The 22,265-nt window shown below is 41.2% G+C and overlaps 1 protein-coding gene across 6 annotated transcripts in view; it reads right to left on the bottom strand.

Annotated features, from left to right (window-relative positions):
- The window catches only part of Rbms3 (RNA binding motif single stranded interacting protein 3), a 684,722-nt gene that overhangs the window by 61,370 nt on the left and 601,087 nt on the right, over nt 1-22,265 (bottom strand). For all 6 annotated transcript variants that reach the window (XM_059268834.1, XM_059268836.1, XM_059268833.1 and 3 more), the window contains one exon: nt 329-439. In XM_059268834.1, the coding sequence (XP_059124817.1) occupies nt 329-439 (111 nt within the window). The remainder of the gene's footprint in view (nt 1-328; nt 440-22,265) is intronic.

Genomic DNA, 22,265 nt, shown 5'->3' on the forward strand with positions numbered 1-22,265 from the left:
ACAGGAAAGCAGCTCCATGCATGTGGTCATGGGGTATAGATCTACACCTGTAGGCAGAAGGGCCCCTTTCCAGAAAGAGCTACATTGCACATGGTGCACTTGGTGTACTTGGTGCACTGTGCCATGTAACGAGGAGGACCTGAAGTCTAACTAAAGGCAATGCCACAGGACCATCATCCTTTCCCATGGGAATGAGTGTTCCCTGAGGTTGAACTTGCATGTGAGCTTGTTCATGCTGGAACCTGAAAGGTGTGTGAGCAATGCTAGTGAAAACAGCACATGGCACCTTCTCAAGGCCCAGGAAATAAAATCAGACTCTTCCACTCACCGTTCCTGCTGTCCCCAGTGAAAGATGGTTCATCTGCTGCGTCAGGGGGCCCACGATGTTTGTTGGCTGCATTGACATGGGGTGGTCCATGGTGGGTGTGATCACAGCACCCTAAAAGCACATACAATGTCCATCTGAAAACTCATTCCATGAGGAAGAAAACATTTTTTCCCAAAAGCAAATACAATATTAACCTTTGGTGAGTTTGCTTTTCATGGAAAATAATGAATAAATTCAGACTTGGTGATCTGATGCCCACCTGTATCACTCTGCTCACCTGTGAATACATAGCATCAGCAATGCCCTTTCCTATGATGTGACTGATGTGCAGTGTGTCTAAAATACCTTCCACTTCCATTTGCCTTTCCAGTATCTGATGTAGGGTGTCTTCAAAGAAATCATATGCACCCTTTTTTCACTGTTCTGATCAATTTCTTTGATTGAAAATTGGGAACATTAATAGAAATTCTCTAATTTTTCTTGATATTGAGTAAAACTTGATGTTTCTTCATTTGCTTTTTATATTTAATTTTTTTACACACACATGCATGCGACAGTATGTGTATAGAGGTCAAAGGACAACACTCAGGAACTGGTTCTCTCTTCTACCATATGGGACCCAGGGAATGAACTCCAGTTGTCTGGCTTCATGGCAACCACTTCTACTGGCCGAACCATCGTCTATAATGGCTTACTCCATTTATTTGTGATTTACATAAGCTATTCCTGCTTATCCCAAATATAACCTATGACTGGGGGAATAATGCAACCCACATGGGCTTCTTGACTGCATAAGGATCAAAACCTAATATGAATTATCCAAGAATCACTGTTACTAGTTTGCTGTATCTTTTTTTTTAAAATCTTTTGACTTATTTTGAATAGGTGATCTTTTGACATTTTATTCTTTTTTTTTTTTTTTTTTGGTTTTTCGAGACAGGGTTTCTCTGTGTAGCTTTGCGCCTTTCCTGGAACTTACTTGGTGGCCCAGACTGGCCTCAAACTCACAGAGATCCGCCTGGCTCTGCCTCCTGAGTGCTGGGATTAAAGGCATGCGCCATCACTGCCCAGCAACATTTTATTCTTGATTTATCCTTTTGTCAAAAGTATGCTGAACTTTTTTTTAAGCTAGTAAAATATATATTCATACATAAATTAACATTTTATAGTTTGTGTGTGTGTGTTTTGTGTATGTGGGGTGCTGGTGGTTGTGCTGCTGTGTGTGTGTGTGAGTGTGTGTGCTCGAGTATGTACATGTGCATTTATGTGTGGGCTTGGTAGTGTGGGTGTGTACATGTGCATGCACATGTGGAGGCCAGAGTTCAACATTCAATGCCTTTCCTTAGTAGCTCTCCTCCATTATTATTATTGTTATTATTATTATTATTATTATTATTATCTGACACAAGATTCTTCTTATATAAATGACAAAATAGTATAAGATTCAATTCATAATTATAAACAGGTATACATATTAGAATTCAGACACACCACTTTTTCTTCCTGCTCCTTGAGGTTTCCTAATGAAAACAACTTATTTTTTCCCTAAAAAAAACAACAAAATCCTTACTGTGAACATTCTGGGAACTAATCCTTTAAGTCTCACAGGGATAAACTCCAGAAGACTCTCAGAATTCAAACAGAGGTTCTGATGCATTTCTCTAACACTAACAAAAACGTGGTACTTTCTCAGCATTTTAACCCTGAGCAGGCACAGGAGTTCCTTCTCTTCTCAAGTTGAGAACACAGGTGGCATCTGTTCCACTAAACCTTCCAGCCAGGGGCTGATCTGCCCCGATTCTAGATTCTCAATCTAATCAGACTTCCTGGTCACACAAAATAACAGATAGAAAATCTGAAATCCAGACGAAACTGTGTGTGTGTGTGTGTGTGTGTGTGTGTGTGTGTGTGTGTGTGTGAAAGAGAGAGAGAGAGAGAGAGAGAGAGAGAGAGAGAGAGAGAGAGAGAGAGAGAGAGAGAGAAAGAGAGAGAGAAAGAGAGAGAGAGATCCTCCTCCATGCCCAGGAGGCTGTCCTCTCCCTGGGGTGTTACATGAGAGGCACACTTGAGGTTTTATTTGGGAAGCAGTCCGAAAAGGAGGTGGGCAAGCCTGTGACAGATCCATCAAAATTCTCACAGGACAAGAACAGAGGGACATCATGCCTGCACTTGGAATTAATTTAGAGAAGATTGTCTGATCTCTCGGAGACTTGCTTCAGAGAAAGCTGCGTATAGGGAGTCATTGATGGCAGCTGCTGGTGTACTGTCTCTGCCTATAAACCAGAAATCTGACAATCACACAGAAGGGTGGGAAGGGACTTGTCATAATTTGGAATTGTAAATAGCAAGACCAAGCACAGAATGAAGAGTAAGGGGAAGATTCCCTAAACAAATGAGTTATTGCAGATAAATGAATGATGCTATAAAGATTCTGGGGAGAAAATATGGAAGAATGTATTTTCTTATATTCAATAAAAATGTCCAATCAACAGAGAATCCCCACAAGTTATCAAGAATATAATTTGTTTAATCTCAAGGGAATGGAAGACACTCACAATTAGTAAATTAACTGGAAATGACTGACAGGAGCCCCATAGAGAAAATCATTTTTGATGGTGTTTTATCAAGGAAAGATACCTTCGAGAGTCTGAAATATTGGCTATCACAGCAAAGACTGGTGTTTGTCAGCCATGCTGCTTATCAGTGTCAACAGAATCTCTTGTATTGTGCAGTACAATGGGGAAACGCAAAAGAGAAAAGAAGCAGAAAAACTTTACAATTATTAAGGCAAACCAGCACCCTCAATGTGCGCTGTCATCTCAGCCACGGACTGCAGAATGCTCTGTGACAGCCTCTGCCAACACATTACAGGTGACTTTGACTCCTCAAAATATATAGAATGTGCTGTCTGACAAGTGTTCACTTGGCAAATGGCAGCCCAAGAGGAGACATATCCATTTCGTTTCAGCATCTCTGGATGTCTGGATTTGCTCCATGTTTAAGTTGCAAAGAAAAATCCTGCAACATGCCTCAAAGCATCTCATAAAGCACACAAGGGCCTCACAGCTGATAAGCCATCTGGTCCATCTGAGTCACTCCTTGCTGCTGTGAGAGGAAGCCCTTCTTCCTGTCATCAGAGGGAGGAGGAGATGGTCACTGCAGCCCTGAAGTAAGAACGACAGCAGTCATTTGGGTAATATACGCAGAAGTCACCTGGAGTGAGGCAGGAGAGGAGGACAGAGAAAACTGGGGGTGGGGGGTGGGGTGGGGACAGAATAGGAAGGAATGGACTCACTCTGGAATCTGGTGGGCACTCAGAAATGTCAACACAATGGTACAAGTTGCCTGCAGAGACAGCTCTGGTTTTCTGAAGGATGTCCTGAGCAAAGGTGTTAAACACAGGCTGTGCTTACTTAAGGCTTGGATGCTCAGAGCCTTGAGTTTATCCACGTCAGCACCCTTTTCTAATCACATAACATAAACAATACATGTCATAAAACCACCTTATAATTCCATCTATAAAGGGAAATTCTTTTGAGATTTTTTTTTCATCTTCAATATTTTTTTCATTTTTAATATTAAAGAAATCAGCCCATATGTTCTTACTTATTTCTAAAACTTTACTAATTTTTATATTGTGGTTACTCTTTAAAGCCCTTTGTAATGAGCCAGTTCCTCTGGAATTCCTCTCTGCTGTGTCGCCAAGGACCTGCTTTATCTGAGTGATGTCACTAAGGGGCAGGGGACTCCTCAGGTTGCCTGTGGCTATGGCGGCTCTGTCTCCGCCGCTGCTGAGGCTGCTGCTGTGGTGAGCTTTTATATCTGTAACTGGAAGTCCAAAAAGCACCTCGGCTGTTGACCTCCAGCTAGGATTTGAAATAGATTTGAAATCTTTGAAAGTTCATTCACATCCCAATGAAATCACAGGATTTTTCACAGCCAGCAAAACGTGGGCAGTCTCTTCCACTGACAGCATACCTTGAGCTTGGGTTGAGCAGGGAACCATCCCAGGTCCTCTGGGAGAGCAGCAAGTGCTCTTAACTGCTGAGCCATCTCTCCAGTGATGAACAGGAGACAATGAATGCCCTTCATTTATGCTGCTTTCCCACGTTACAGGGCATGGACCTTTAGGATCATCACGTTATTTTATAACAAATTCAAGCAGGCCAAACCTGTATCTTGCAGAGGTGAGGTAGGGCAATTTCCTAAAGAACTCAAGCCCTTGTTTAACCTGAAAGCTCCCACGTGACCAGCTTAGCGTTTTAGAGCCCTTCCTACATCTATGTAAGCCTCCTGTTGGAAAGCATAGGAATGTAAAGCCAAAGGTAAGATGGAAAGCATAAAGTAAGACAATTCCTTGGCTAAAGAAAAGAAGAGAATGGTCACACACACACACACACACACACACACACACACACACACACACGCAGCCCTTGCCTGCTCCAAGTGTTTCATGCCAAGACACGAATGGTTCACACTATACTGCTTCATACAGTGATTTATGCAACTGTGTTTTTAAATAGGAACCACTTAACATAACTTTTAAAAATACAGCCGAAGGTCAATTTTTATTTTGTCCTCAATCTGATTTTGTCTTTCTGTCACTATAATATTTTTAGAACAAATATCTCCTTGAATTTATATATATCAAACTATTTTTAGCATACATAAAATGAAGCACAGAGAGCAACTCAACAGTGAAGACAGTTCACATCAATGACGGCAATAGTGAATGAATAACAGCAATAATGAATGAACGACTGACAGCAATAGTGAATGAATGAATGACAGCAATAGTGAATGACTGACAACAATGATGAATGAATGTCAGCAATAGTGAATGAATGATGTGAACAAGAAGGATGTGATGGAATCTCATCTACCCCAGGGGGGGAAAAAACAATCCAAAGGTATTGATTGTTAATATCGACATGAAACCCTGACATTTAATCTCTCTCATTTGTTGATGTTAGTCTGGGTGTTTTGAGGAGGAAGCCAGGAGAGAGGAGAGGGTGGAATCTGTGGTGGTTTGAATAAGAATGCCCCCCCCACTACCACAGGCTCAGATATTTGAATACTTAGTCCCCAGTTGATGGTTCTGTTTGGGGGAGGCTTAGGAGGTGTGGCATGGCTGGAGGAAATACATCAGTGGGAATGGACTTTGAGAATAAAAAGCCTTGCCTACTTCCAGTCAGCTCTCTCTGTTTCCTGCTTGTGTTTGAGGCTGTGAGTTCTCAGCTTCATTTTCCTGTGGCCATGCCCGCCGCCCGCCGCCATGCTTCCTCACTACTACAGACTCCAAGCTCTCTGGAACTGTGCACCCAAATCAACTTTTTCTCCCAGAAGTTGCTTTTTGTTATGGTGTTTTCTCACAGCAACAGAAAACAAATCCAGGGTTTTAAAGGACTATTTTGGGGAGAGAATAAAAACCATCAAGAACCATGTCCTATCTTTAGGGACAACCATTAACCTTCAGCTACTTTGGTAAATTTATAACCAAACTGGAGAGACAGCGTGATTTTCCAAAGTCTAGTTGAAAATCCAAAAGGCCATGGCAGGGATGGTAGCCTTCTACTGTGCAAATGTTTCACATAATTTCCGAAAAGAAAACAAAACAAAAACAATAGCAAGTACACAGCAGCTGGAAGTGCGAGAGGTGAACAACCATGACAAGCTGGAGGAAGCTACACGGCCCCAGGAACTCCCTCGCAGAGACTCCGTCTCCACTTACTGTTCTTGAATCCTTTCTTTCAGGAGAACACCTTCAAAGGGAGCAACACTATAACACACACCTGCAATCTGTACAGACAGGAATTGCAAGCAGTAAGTATCAAAAGTGTAAATAATTCCCCATGTCTCTAGCACTAATTTTCATTTAAATTAAAGAATGGTTAACATTGACCAGTTCCCGAGGAGATGGCTCAATTTAAAAATGCTCACACTAGGTTTTCTTTCTGTTGGTGCTAGGCATCCAAACTCAGGTCTTCAGGCTTGCACATCAAACACTTCACCCACTAAGCCACAGCCCCCACCCCATGTGATCTTTACACCTCATGTGCTTCTATTCTGTCCCCAGAGTGCTTTGTAAAGCATAGTGTACATCATTTATGCATTATAATTATTTACTGGAAGAATCATGGGCAAACAAAACTTCAAATCAAAAAGTATTTGGGAGGTTGAGAAAAGACTCAGTGGTTAAGAGCACTTGCTGCTCTTGCAGAGGACCTGAGTTTGGTTCCCAGTGCCTAGGAAGGGCAGTTCACAACCCCAGGTAACTACAGCTCCATATAATCTAACGCCCTCTTTTGGCATCACAGGTCCTGGCAAACACATATCACACACAGCACAGATAGTCAGACATAGATATTTAAAAAAAAATTTTGTAAGTACTTTGATGTGTATGTGTGTGTTCATGTGTGTGGATGCATGAGTGAGTATGAGTATGTATATATACGGCATGAGTGTCAAAGTCAGAGAACAATCTAAGGTGCCAGTCCCTGTGTGTCTCCCAACTTTGAAATGGAGTATCTCATTGGCTTGGAACTTCACCAAGTAGGGCTGCCTCAGCCTCCCATCTTTCCATCACTGGTACAGTCTATAATGAACTATTTGCCCCACAACAATTAATTATCCATCCCCAAGCATCATTTGTTCTAAGGTCCAGAAATCCTAGCATATGTGTGCATGTAAGTATGTGTGTGTGTGTGAACATATAATAAATACATTCATATATATAAGCTCCCATTATACAATACAGAAATCATTTCAAGATACAGTAATTAGTAAAGGGTACAAAGTTGACATCCACTGCCTGATCCCTGCAAATAACAGCTAACTTTATTATTTTTTATGATGTAGCTTCTAATTCACTTGCCAAATGCTATACTTAATTAAGAAAGAGTCAAGACTATTTGTAACTTTTAATGACTATGTGTTCACTCTTGAGTTCAAATTTATTATGTATATTATTTTGAAAATGTGGTAGATTAGAGTTCAGTCTCTCTTTCCTGACCTTGGACAAAATTAGATTTAACCAGGATGGTATTCAATTCAATCCTAAGCAAAATCCTCACGACATCCTTTAACAAAATAGAAAAAAACCCCTAAAATTCATATGGAAGCACAAAAGACCCCAAATATCCAAAGCAGTAATAAGCAAAAAGAACAATTCTGGAAGAGTTAACTCCCCAGATCTCATGATAGATTTCAGAGCCACAGTGATAAAAACAGCATGTAAAAACAAAAACAAATGTGTACATTAATAAGGAAATGGATGAAATTGCATATCCTCAGATTTGGCACATAGTCTATCAAAGAGAGGCTATTAGTTATAAACATAGTAAGGGGTTTTCTACTCATAAATCAAATACTCAAGTTGTTTTTTAACTGAAAGTATAGATTTTTAATATAATAGTAAAATACACCTAAAACTAAATTACTTTTACCCATGGATATCCCCTTATAAGAATCCTTATTGTACTCTATGCCTACTCAAGTGTGGATAAAGATTTCATTTATTATTTAAGTACTTATTAATATAATCCAATCAGTTTGAGTGAGACTATAAAGTAACCATGCCATGTTGAAGCAAGTAACACATACAATTAGGCATCTCAACAGTGCCTTTTTCTTTTATGATCTCTTAGACTTTGGTGCCTAAAAGACATGTACTAAGAAAACATGATCAGCAGTAGCTGCTGGTATTTTAACCAGATTCCCTAGAATAATATAACAGATGTTGAAAAGACGGCTCAGTGTTCAATAGCACTTGCTGTTCTGGCAAAAGACCTGGGTGTGGTTCCCAGCACCCACATGGTGGCTCACAACTGTCCAAAACTCCAGTTCTAGGGGATACAATGATTTCTTCTGGCTTCTGTGGGCACCACTGCACACATATGGTACACAGACAGACAGACTGACAGAACACCCGTACAAACAGTTGGGCGGTGGTGGCACACACCTTTAATCCCAGCACTTAGGAGGCAGAGCCAGGCAGATCTTTGTGAGTTTGAGGGCAGCCTAGACTACAGAGTGAGATCCAGGACAGGCACCAAAACTACACAGAGAAACCCTGTCTCGAAAAAACCAAAAAAAAAAAAAAAAAAAAAAAAAAAAAACCCAAAAAACCAAAAAGCACCCATACACATAAAATAAATATAAAATTCTTAAAATAATACTAGTAGAACAGAGTAATTTTCAAATATATTGTTTTTGATGAAAAACTGAAAAATTAGGACTTTGGGATCCAATATTAAGTGGTTTTATTGACTGAATATGCAATAGAAATCTTAGTACTTGTATCATTAAGCTCATATATCTGCTTGTAAGAACTGATAGTATTAAATATTTTTTAAACAATTTCATTATGAAGGTGGATTACTCTTTTCCTTTCATTTGTATTAATGTGTGTCTTGTGTATGTATGCCACTTGTGTGTGGTGCCCATAGAGGCCAGTAGAGGGCATCTGATTCCCTGGAGCTGGAATTACAGGCAGTTGTGAACAACCTAACTCCTGTTCTGGGATCTGAACTTGGGTCCTCCTGAAGAGCAGTAAACACTCTTTACTAGTTCACTGGCATCATTTACAACACTCGAAATATGGTATAGTGTCTGTTCCTGCAAGAGCTGCTTGATTAGGGGTGCTGAAGGACAAACTGAGTGGGAAGTACATGCTCACACCCAGGGCTCTTGTGATTTTAATGGATAGGGACTTCAGGCTCAAACGGAGCAGGAGGCTTCAAATGAAATAAAAAGCATCCTTGTGATCAATGAGTTAATCAACTGAAGGATGCACCCATTCACCATACCCAAAATGCATCACCACAAATGCAGTATAAATATTTAGTGTGTGTACATGTGCATGTGTGTGTGCACACGTGTGTGTACAGGTGCACGTGCCTGTGTGTGCACAAATGTGGAAGTGGGAGGGCAGCCTTGGGTTTGATTATTCAGCTGCTGCCCACCTTGATTTTTTGAGACAGGGTCTCTCACTGGCTTGCAGCTTGCAGAAGAGGGTAGGCTGACTCACCAGAGGGCCCCAGGGGTCCCCCATCTCTGCCTCTCCAGTACCATGCCCTGCTTTTTTATGTGGGTTTGGAGATTAAACTCAAGTGCTCAAGCTTGCATGGCAGCAAGCTCTTTACAGACACAGCCATGCCTCAGCCCCACATGCTTCTGTTTGCTTATCAGGGCTTTTCAGTGCTGTGAGCAGGCTTAATAATCACACACCAGCTTGAAATTCTTGCTGAACTTTGCCGTCAATGAGAAAAGAAATGCTCTGTGCTCTATTTGCCAGCAAGCAATCACTCTGTAGACCTCCACGCAGATTTCCAACATGCTGGAAGTTTCCAATGCTTATCAGATGCAATATTCTGGACCCATCTTCTTAGAAACGATGAAGCAAAAATGACTCCCAGTGGATGTGTGAATATTTATGGGCTGCATTTTTGGTCTAGTAAAATGTTTATCTGACTTTAACCAGCACTCAAGGCTGTGAGATGTCTCATAACTGCCTTCATTAACAGCTTCCCGTGCTGACAAACTGGCCAAAAGGCCTGACTCCATAGCAATTTCAACACGGTGATGGATGCAGTTGCTAAATGAGCCTGGGAATTTCCCGCTCAGCTTACAGGGGTGATCCACAAGAAAGCTCCCCACCATCTGATAACCGCTGTTTATGATTCAGGAGCTTAGATATGTCACAGGTCACCTCTATGCTGGCTATTACTAGGAAATTAGCCATTTATTGGCTTGCAATTTGTTACAAAACATACTTTATTTTGTGGATTCTCAGAGGACATTTCTGGACTGTATCCAGTCTCCTTTGAGGAAATTTTAGGATCTGCCCAGTTCGTGGTAGAGTTGAATGAGACCTAAGGACATGGGTGGGAAGTCACGATCGGATTAAACAACTCATTTACTCTCTATTGAAAGTAACCTTTGCATTAGTGCTGATGGGGTCTCCCTGTCCCAAACTGAGTGTATGCCTAGTTGATGAAGGAGCTTCTTGTAATATGAATCTTAAAAGGTCTTATTAATAAAAACAAACACAGAGCCGAGTATTGGGGTAAATTCTGAAAAATCAGAGAAGCAGAACAAGCCACATCCAACCTCACCTTGCCAATTTCTCAGTTGATCTTGTTTCCTCAAACTGGAAGCCTCTGAGTCCTCATCTAAATGGATCTCAGCTGAACTGCTGCTAAAAGCCTAAAAGCCTAAAAAGGCTCTAGTTCCTGGTCCTCATGCCTTATACACCTTTCTGCTTCCTGCCGTCACTTCCTGGGATTAAAGGTGTATGTCACCATGCCTGGCTGTTGCCAGTGTGGCTTTGAACTCACAGAGATCTGGATGGATCTCTGCCTCCCAAGTGATAGGATTAAAGGTGTGTGTGCCACCATTTTCTGGCCTCTATGTCTGTCTAGTAGCTGTTCTATTCTCTGACCCCAGATACAGTTTATTAGGGTGCACAATATATTGGGGGACACAATATCACCACAGCTTCTACTCAAAGAGAAAATGTCATAGCAGAGTGGGCATATCCTAAGATAAAATCCTATACTTTAAAAATCCTACTGAGATGCCAGCTCATGTATAAGCAGAGACCAGTGGACAAGACAAAAGTTGCCCTTCTGTGGCTCTCTCCAGGTTTTCCTTTCTTGTAGAAACTCATTTGTGTGGTCTCCTTTTCCTTTTACTGCCATTTTTCTCTTGAATGGTACAGAAAACTAACTTTTCTTTATAAAAAAAAGTATTATTTTTTAAAAATTTTTATTTTATGTCTATGTGTGTTTTACCCAAGTGTATGTCTGTGCACCAAGTGTGCAGTGCCCACAGAGATCAGAAGTGTGCACCAAATGTGTGCAGGGCCCACAGAGATCAGAAGAAGGCAGGATTCCCTGCTGGTTACAGACGGTTGTAAAGCACCATGTGAGTTCTGAGAACTGAACCCAGGTCCTCTGTAAGAGCAGCCAGGGCTCTGAAATCACTGAGCCATCTCTTCAGACCCCTGTTTTATTGTTTGCTTTTAATCCTTAATTTGTGTGTGCATGTAGGGGGTCGGGGCTCACACAAGCCATGGAGGTCACGGGGTAACCAGAGGATAATGCAGCTGTGTGTTTTCTCCTCTCACCTTTACATGGGCTTCAGGGACACCCACGAAAAGCTAGTGGCTTTCCTTGCTGAGCTGTCTCTCCAGGCCTTAACTTTCCTTTATTTAACAGAATGTTCTCACCTGCTGGGGCTCCTTATTTCTTACAGTGTGATCCAGATTATGACTTAGTGCAGAACCTCCTTAGGTCAAGCCCAGCCTTGGGGGTCCAGTTCTGTTCTTCCAGAAGGACCCAGTGTCTTGGGCCCCACAGGAAATTCTGTCAAGTGTTGTCTCCTCCCTGCCATACTTCAGAGTGAATTTTCTTTTTATGTGTGTATGTCCATGTGTGTGCATGTATGGGGCACATTTGTGTGAAGTATGTGTGGAGTCTAGAGAAAAACTTGGGCATTGCTCCTCTGGCACTATCCACCTTGTTTTTGGAGGCAGCAGCTCTCACTGGCCTCAGCCTTCCAAGTAGACAAGAGTGGCTGGATGGTGAGCCCCAGGGATCTGCTTGTCTCCTCCTCCTCGGGACTTGAATCATAAGTGCCAGGCACTTTGTGGGTCCTGGGATTAGAACGCAGGTCCTTACCAACTGAGACATCCCTTCAGATCCAGAGTTACTTTTCTATTGCATTGTTTCTGAAATGATTCATGATTCTTCATTTGATTCTTAACCATCTTATTAGCTCTCTTTTCAGTTTTTAACTTGAGGACCAGACAGCTTGATTATCTTGGTGACATTAATGTGTTCCTTTTTATAACCACAGTCAGTTAGAGAAAACAAACTTTTTATTGTTGATGTGTTTGTTTGTTGGCAACAGGTCTCTCATCAGCACGAGCCCTGTTACTTCCAGTGATCTACTCTGCCTTGGTGTGTCTGTATCCCCTGGTGCTCTCTGTTAAAAGGTCCCTAAGTCAGTACTGTCTTCCAAATGTAAAAGAGGGCCAACCAAAGGAAGTCCAAGCAAACAGACCCAAAGGACCCCAAACACTTCCCTTCCACATTTCCTGAACTCTTTTACTATTGGACATAGATCCATAAGGCACGATCCTCAGAACCACCTTTGGAGTATTCCTCATAGAAATCATTTCAGAATAAAAGCAGAATGGGGAATGTGGTGTCCATGTACCTGGGTAGGCGGGGACAAAAGTTGCCCAGCACTATACAACCATATGTGGCCAATAGTGACAGGATACTCCTGTGATCATCTGGAAATGCGTGGGCCACTAATCTTCAGCATGAACTGGTCATCAAATTAATCCACTGCAAAGAATTTTCCTTTGTAGAAAATTATGTGGGATTCAAAAGTTTCAGAAACAAGTATATGATAATTTTGTGGCTTAGAATTTATTTTCACAGGTACATGGAAGGATAAACTAAACCCACACCATTTTCTCAGAAATGGTCCACAAAGAAGTTGCATTAATTCCTAATATGCCAGATACCACCAATGGGAACTCAAGTTTGCGGGTTTATCATGATGTGGCCTGTGATTGATGGTTTTGTATTAATTTACCGAAAGCCTATAAAGCAGGGCTGGAGAGATGGCTCAACAGTTAAGAGCATATGCTGCTCCTTCAGAGGACTCGGGTTCCGTTCCCAGCACCCATGTCAGGCAGCTCACAACCGCATGTAACTCCAGCTCCAAGGGGTCAGACGTGTCCTTCCGACTTCCACCAGTACACACACATAAACACAGAAACAGACATACATATAAATGCAATAAATTTCTTTTAAAACCTCTATGAAGACGTCACAAGGCATTAACAAGGACTGACTGTAAACATGCTTCTGACCTCTCAGCCAGGAGGCAACATTACACTGATATAATAAACTGCAACATGAGAAAAATAATCAGAATGGTTTATTCCCGTCAGTTTTTTCTCCCACCAACTTCTCTAAGCATCCCCTCCATTTTCCCTCAGATTGTACATGTGACAGGAAAGGAAACAGCAGATGACTTAAAGCGGAATTGGGCATTTGACTAGGATCGCAGGTTCCAACATATACGTTTGCTTTCTTCCACACACATAACAGCAAGCTTGCAGCCATCTGCTTGCCAACATCTACATCTTTCATTTCCATCGTAAAGGTTAAGCCCCCCACCCGGTCACTAGAGGGGAAGCTTCAAAGACAGTTGTTTCAGCCTATTCCCATTGTGGCAGCTGTTTCTTGTCATCAGCCTCCAGGCTAGCTCATCTTTCAAGGACCGCCCACTCTGAGCAGCCAGCTGTGGCAACAGCTTCACTGTCATCTGAATCCAGTTCACTCTCATTCCATTCTTTTGACCTCACCAAGGACCACATCCAAAGGCAAGAAAAACAAACAGCCCCGATAACTTCCTTCAGAAGGTTTCCAGGGCAGGCAACAGTTCCCCCTCCCTGACTCCTCTCCCATTTCCAGCCTTTCTGGGAGAGCTCTTTACCAAGGAGCCAGTTTGACTGAAGACGCTGATATCTCACCCACTTGGCTGATCCAGGTAATCCCCAGATTAAGGAATCATGAAGTAATAGCATCTGTGGGCTGGGTTCAGCTGGAAACATCTGGCTGACTTGGTACCACTTCAATTAGCAGAAGTACACATCAGTCAATCATTTCTTTATTCCCACAAAGAAATATTCACACACCAAGTTGTCTAACCCTATGAAATGCATGATTCTGAGATTGACAGATAATTGACTTGGATTGCTCTGTGGGAAAATCACGGCTTGACTTTTGCCTATTACAACAGTTAATCTACTTTCTAAGCTCTCTTGGATTTCTTGAGAAAAAGCTAAATTTTTGGTAGGAAGAATCATGTTCTGACTCTGGGGAGGCTGCTCCACGTGCAGTCTTTGGGCCTATATGCTTGCCAAGGTGGAGCCCTGAGAATTTCTTAATAGATATTTTGGTTAATCTATTTAGGATCCAGAATTAATTATTTAATTTAATTTACTAATTCTAATTGAATGCAGGTATGTATTACTTTGAAAGAACTCAGTGCTAACTTAGAGTTTAGTGACATTGATGGGAGACCAACTGAACAAGCTTCAAACATAATGCATACACGAGGCTGGTGAGGGGGTTCGGTGGCTGAGGGTGCTTGTCACCAAGACTGAGGACCTGAGTTTGATTCCTGGAATCCACATGGTAAAGAAGAGAGGGAGAGAACTGATTCCCACAAGTTGTTCTCTGTCTTCCACATATGTGTCATGGCAGGTGGGCATGCACTCACACACACACACACACACACACACACACACACACACACACACACAAATACAAAAAGTGATTTTAAAATGATATGTAATCACACAAAATAATCAAGGAAACTAAAATCACTTTCCAAAGAGACATCATTGATAATACTGTTCATTTGTATCTTCTTTTAGCCTAACTGTTGGCTGGATGACACTACACTTAATTCCTTAATTACAAGTCAGCCCCCCACGATGTGTGTCTTCTCCTATATGTTGTTGGAGTATTTAGACAGAACAAGCAGGGGGCATTGGCAACAACCTGAGATCCCGAAGTGCCAGGCTGAAGAGCAGAACCTAAGACGGCAATTGCTCTAAAAACTGAAGGCTAATTGCAGAAACACCAGATTGTGCCCCACATGACTGGCTAGTTAGCTTAATTATCAAGATCAAAATGCTCTGCTGGCTGGAGCCCTGGTATCCTGAGGGATGGATAGTTCATCTCTAAAGGAGAATGGCAATAATGACTTCGGTGTGAATTTCAGCTGTCAATCACAGCACTATTATGGAGAAGGCTGCCATTCTCCAGAACTCTAATCAAAGCCTGCTGTCAAAACCCGTTAATGGACTGGCAAAATATTACCATGATATTCCTCCTGATGAGTCTGACTTAGTCCCAAACAACCCTTCCATAGATAGTTTTTTTAATATATGTGTTTCCCTGACAATGAAAGAAAGAATAGGTAACCCATGCATATGCATGAAAGCAGCTAACATTTCTTTTCTGACTACAGTGACTACTTAGGTTGATTAAAACGTCAAAAGTTGGAGCTGGAGAGATGGCTCAGTGGTTAAGAGCACTTTCTGCTCCTGCAGAGGACCTGGGTTCAGTTCCTACAATCCACATGGAGGCTCACAACCCCGTTTAACTTCAGGTGATGTGATTCCTCTTTCTGGCCTCCAGGGGCACTGTGTGCATGTGGTACACATGTACATCATGCAGGCAGGCATGCACACACATAAACAAACAAATCTAAAACTTTTAAACGATATTGTGTTTTTTAAGCCAAAAGTTTAATTTCAAATATATAGTTTCTCCTAATATTTGACTGTATAAATATTTACACCTAATAGTCTTGATATGAAGCCTTCCTTTAAAAAATATTTTTATTCAGCATTCATTCTGCAAGTATACAAAATTGAAAAACAAAAGCAATAGACTTTACCGACAAGCTGATGACGACTTCTGTTCCCTTCCCATCCATTCATTGGGAACCTTAATGAATCAGAAATCGCTTGCCAAAATTAAAAGTAAAATGCAAATGTCAAAAATGTCTCCAAATAAGAAATGACGGCTGCATCCCTCCCTGCTGGTATGGCTAGAGGATGGACTCAGACAAGAAAATGATCTTTATAGAATGCAGTTTCTGGATGAAGGGGGCATGGTACAGGTGTCTCAGAAAGGATGGAAAATTGTTTGTCGTTTGCCTGGAGTTTTCTTAAACAGCCACATGTCATGTGCTGCCTCCTCTCATGTTCTCTTGTCACATCTGAATTTGGTAACTTACACACACTCTAAGATGTCTGATGAACGAGGCTCTCGGCTTCTCAGTTTACGGATGGAGGACGAGGTCTGCTTGCCCATTCCAGCACTGCATGCTCTCAGCCAAGTGGAAGTATTTACTGTGTTTCATTTGTCTCTCTGGATTTTATTTATTTACTCTTAAATATTATTATTATTATTATTATTATTATTATTATTATTATTACCACTATGGGTATGTGCGTGTGTGTGTGAGCGCGCGTGTGCGCGCACGCGCACACACACACACACACACACACACACATACACACACACACACATATATTTTCTCTCTCCAATGCAGGTTCCAAAGTTCCAACCCAGGTCAATGGGCTTGTGTGACAAGTACTTTTACCCACTAAACTGTCTAGCCAGGAGCTGATTTTAATTCTATGCAGCTAATATTCAGCAGGTCAGTGAACAGCTTGCTTTTTACTGTTGGTATCCAAGACTACTCTCCTGAGTGACATTTCAGAGGAGATAGGGTGCTGATACTCTCAAGTTGTTTTAACCAATAAAAATATTTCATAAGGGGCTGGAGAGATGGCTCTGTGGTAAAGAACACTTACTCCTATAGAGGACCAGGGTTTGATTCCCAGCACCACATGGTGGCTCACAACCATCAGCAACTCCAGTTCCAGGGGACCCTACATCTTCTTCTTACCTCCAAATGCATCAGGCACACACATGGTGCACAGACACCCACACAGGCAAAACACTCTAACACATAAATTGTTTTTAAATCTAAAAATAAAAAAAAAATCCATGAAAATCTAAAAGCAGGGGAGAAGCAGACAGATCAGTAGATGATCAACATGACAGCCACATTTCTGAGTAAAGTAGCAATCCATAGAGATCATGTATTTATTTACTTACTATTATTTGGATAGGATCTCATGTAGTTAAGGCTTGCTATGTAGCTGAGGCTGACCTTGAACTATTGATATTCCTGTCTAGGACTTCTAGTACTGGGATTGCAGGTGTGAGTTACTATGCCTGGTTCATGGAGCTTAGTGAAACGTGTAGCTGGTGCAGGCTGTGACTGCGGTGGCTGGGGGCCCTTCTCATAGAAGGGCAGAGGCCAGAGAACTTAGAATTCCTAGCCCCAGACACAGTCTCAGGAGGATTCTCTGGGCCCTATAGTGGGGACATGCCAAGTGTGCCAATAAATACGTCCAAGACAAAGAAATCATCAGAAGGGGAATCACAATGAAAATGTAGGGGAGTAGCTGCCAAACTGTATCTGGGATTAGCAACAGCCATACTAGCTCCCTTCTGTTGTTGTGATAACAGTCTCTGAACACCGGCAGCTTGGAGGAGCAAGGGCTTCTTCCGCTTTCTGCTTCCCCTTCTTAGTCCACTGATAGAAGTCAGGGCAGGAACTCAAGGCAGGAACCTGACAGTGTAAACCACGGAGGGACACTGTGTGAAGCTTCACCTGGAAGCTCATGCTTAGCGCTTTTTACATAGCCCAGAACAATCTTCTCAGGGAATGGTGCCGCCCACAGTGAGCTGGACCCTTCTATTTAAATTACCAAACAAGCAAGAAAATCTGACATGCCTTCGAGGCCAGCTGGCCTGACCTCAATTCCTCAGTTGAGATTCCCTACTCAGATGACTCTAGGCTGTGTCTAGTTGACAGTTAAAGCTAACTAGGACACCACCCACTACACACTGAACAAGGGCTCCTCAGACCCATGCAGGACTTAGCCATTGGAGTCTGTGAGCACTACAATCTTACAACCTCAATGCTTCCTTCCATTTTTGCCTCTTTTACTTTCTCCTTCCACAAGAAGCCCCAATTGCCTCTGCCCTTATCTACCATCTTGGATTTCTTCAAAAAGTTGTTGCAGCCTTTTGAATCCATGGGTTGCTCAGACGTGGCTGATCTTATTTCCCACAGGAAGAAGCCAGGACCCATTTTTCGTCTTTTATTTTGTGAACTAAAAGCAGGCTAATGAAGCCACTGGGCTTCTTTGCATAGTATCAAATTTTCTATGCCTGGATAATTTAGTTGTCTCTTCATTAATGGAGGGTTATGAGCAAAAGCTTTTAAGATCTCTGGCTAACTGACTAGGAAGAACCTTCTTAAATGTTTAGCCTTTATTAATAATTCCTTCTTAAATATAAGCCTATAGGAAAGGTCTTCATAACTTTTTACTTTGGCCTTAAAATAAATATCTAATATAAAGAAAATTATAAACTATTATTACTATTTGATATGGGTTCAGAGAAGAACTAGTTAGCCCTTTTGACTTAGTACATAGGTTTTTTTTTTGGAAAAAATAAGAATTTCTTCATTAAAAATAAATTAAATAAAATTAGTATAGAGTGTTAAAAGTTGCCAGACATGGTGGTATACACTTTTAATCCTGACACTTTGGAGGAGCTATAAATATGAAGCTAGCTTAGTGTACATAGGGAGTTCCAGGTCAGCAAGGGCTACATAGTGAGGCCCTGTCTCAAAATAAAATCAGTTACATGTTATAGAAATCAAAACAAAACACAATCACCCTGCATGTGGAAAGGTGAGAAGGTTTGAGCACATAGTTACAGAGATGTCTGTCTTAAACATAAGCTCCAAACATACAGTATCAGGCTTTTTGTATTTTGTCATGTAACCTTCTTACAATCATTTATTATGCATTTTACCTAAACACAGCTATGTCTTCCAGCATTACATAATTCTGAAGCAAAGAGAATTAAATCAGGATACTATTTGGACGGATGTGTCCTTCCAAGTCAAAGCTATTAACTAGATCATACCTTCCACTTCAAGTATACTGATGGCATGCCAAAAGATTAAAATACCTTACTTATTATGCTAATGTAATTTGCATTAGTGGGCTTAGATAATATACTAATATTTTATATCCCACAACAAAAGGACTAAATCACAATATTTTTTATTAATCTCTAAACTTGATTTTCTGAGGGTTAAATTATGTAACCTGAAACATAGAAACTTAATGAAGAGCCCAGCCAGACATAATGAAATAAAATTGGTGTTAAGCGGATTGAAACACAGGTGCCCTGGTTCTGCCACCAACTTGTGTGATATTAGGAAAGCCAATTAACCTCCCTGAATCTCACTTCTTCACGGAGGGAACACTGTTGCAGAGCTCAGTTTTACCTTCTGTCATGGAACAAACAGTATATCAAGAGCCTCAAAGGAGATGAGATGAACTCTGTAGACTGCAAAGACAGCCATATTCCAGAAAAGACAGGAGTTCAAATCCCAACCCCAGTGCACCTGCTTGTGGAAGCCTGGCATTTTCTAGGTGAACAAGCTGTATTCCATAGTAATAGAAAACAGTGGTTCACACTCAAGCCATCCCAGCTGCTGGCTAATTAAGGAGATGAACAAAGTCTTCAGAAGGTATTTTGAAAGAAGCATGGAGTCCCTTAGCTTAGGTGGGGTAAAGGTCACTTGCTGTTTCCTCTGGTTCTTTTCTACCATGATGCGTGGTGATGGTGGTCAACTTGACTGGATTTAGGGTCACCTTAGAAACAGATCTCTCTCTGAGCATGTCTATGAGGGGTTTCTAGATGGGGTTAATTGAGGTAGGCAGACCCATCCCAAATATGGATGATACAATTCATGGGCTGGATTCTCAGACTGAATAAGAAGGAAAAAGCAAGCTGAGCCTCTGAATTCTTCTCTATCTCCATTTCCTGATTGTGGACACAATGTAACTGATTGCCTCATACTCTACCATCTTGACTTTTCGCCATTTTGGACTGTTCCTTCAAACTGTGAGCCAAGATAAACTCTTCCTTTATTAATTTGCTTTTGTCAGGGTATTTTATCACATGCATAAGAAAAGAAACTAGTATCTCTACAAATTAACACACACACACACACACACACACACACACACACACACACCTTTCTCAGTCAGGGCTCATTGATAAATCTCAGCGTTCTACTAATCTTTCCCCAGATAGAATTCATGTCAAGTTTAATTTCACATTCTTTAATGTATACTAAATCAACCACTTCCTTCCTTAATGCACCAAAGGTTTAGTAAGGGGAGGAACTACCTTTGCCTTATCCTCCTCTTCACCCTTCCTGAGGGAAGAGCACTACTGCCTGGTAGCTCTCAGGTTTTCTGTTTAATTAAGAAGACCACAAGAAAGGAAGAATCTGCAATCTCTTGAGACATCCAAGTCTCCTGAGGGAAGAATAGCACCAAGAAGAGTAAAAGATGCTGAAGCTCATGCTGAGGTCTCCAAGCCAAGGCATGTCTGAACGATTCCACTTCCACCCAAGCCCATCTTTGAATGTTTGAAACCAGTGGCCATTGCACTGCTTTATTACTTTTCTCCACGCTGGGGTTTAAGTTTTGTTACAGCAAGAGCTTTGATTTTCTTTAGTTATCTTTACATTTCTAGAATAATGCCTGCCCCATCAAAGACATTCAGAATGTGTTTGTTGAGTGAATGTTGGAATGAGTGAATGAAACTCCAGTTTTCCAATAAGTTCACTGACTTTTTTGTTTGTTTGTTTTCTGAGACAGGTTTCTCCGTGTAGCTCTGGCTGGCCTGCTTTGTAGACCAAGTGGTGGTGCATACCTTTAATCCCAGCATTTGGGAGACAGAGGCAGGCAGATCTCTGCAAGTTCAAGGTCAGCTTGGTCCACAGAGCTAGTTCCAGGACAGCCAATAAACAAAGACACAAAGAAACTCTGTCTTGAAAAAAACAAAACAAAACAAAAAAATAAATAAATAAATAAATAAATAAAATCTGGAGGGATGGCTCAGCAGTTAGTTGCTCTTACTGCTTTCACAGGACCCAAGTTCTGTTGTAAGAACTTTGTTGGGGAGCACATAACAACCTATACTTCCAGATTCAAGAGATCTGACACCCTCTTCTGGTCTCTGTGGGCACCTGCATATATGTGCATACACACACACACACACACACACACACACACACACACACAAAGAGATTTCTCTCTTTCAAGAGAGAGATATAAGTAAAAATAAGGAAAATTAATTTCTAAAATGAAATAATGATATATTGTGAATTTCTGACTTATACATTAAAATGTATAACTGATATTGAATCAAACATGGGACAGAAGAAATAGAAACAATCCATTCCCAGGTGCCTGTATCTCCATGGAGCAGCATTGTAACATTCAAAGCATGAGTTTCTTCTCATAAGATGTCACCAGTGTCCTCAAGATCTTTTAACACTACTCTACTTAAAGATTGTTGCTTTGCAGCCACTGGGAGCTGAAAATGACCACTCCGTCCCTCAAGCTGCCCTAATGTCCTTGAACCTATTAGGAGAGGCACTGTTGGTGTTGTGCCTGAAGTCATCACTTCAATACAGCCAGTTGGAATCCTTCTCTTGTTCGCCTCAAAATAATCCTCAATACTAGCTTAGTATTTTATGAAAAATTAGCAGCTTATGGTCCCATTTATTTTCTTTAAATATTTCTATTCAATAAAATAATTTATGAATTATACTTTAAAAAAAGTTCACTGACTTTTAACAATCTAATGAATTTATTAAATTAAGGAAAAGCTAGAAGAGCTATTTTTTATGGCTATCATCTTAACAAAATTCAGGGAACAGAATGTTATCTCCATTTTTTTATTGGTGGGGAAAGCATTGTTGAGACAGGGTCACATGTAGCTCAGGCTAGCCTTGAACACACTGTGTAGCCAAGCAGGGTTTGAACACCCTATCTCCCTGCTCCCATGTACCCAATATTGGGATAACAGGTGTATGCCACAATGTTTGGCTCAGAAATGTTCTTGATTGTCCTAAAAATATCTCACAGGTCAATCACACATTTTCTTTCCCTTAAGTAATCTGTTGAATTTTCAGAAACATACATTTCTTTTTAATGAAATGCAATCTGCATGTTTCAAATCTGCTCACTCCCCTCCAGTGTTCTACTCTTTGTTAGACTTATAATCACTAGGTTACTTTAGGACAAATGTACTTCTCTTGGACAACCAACAAGTCACATTTCTAGTACACATAATGTAAATAACACACAACAGCTTTCAGATAAGTTCAACATCCCAAGTTCTGAGGAAGTTTAACAGTCTAACTGGGAAAGTGGGGG

The sequence above is a fragment of the Peromyscus eremicus genome, chromosome 7 (genome assembly GCF_949786415.1).
Source record: "Peromyscus eremicus chromosome 7, PerEre_H2_v1, whole genome shotgun sequence".
NCBI classification, from domain to species: Eukaryota; Metazoa; Chordata; class Mammalia; order Rodentia; family Cricetidae; genus Peromyscus; species Peromyscus eremicus.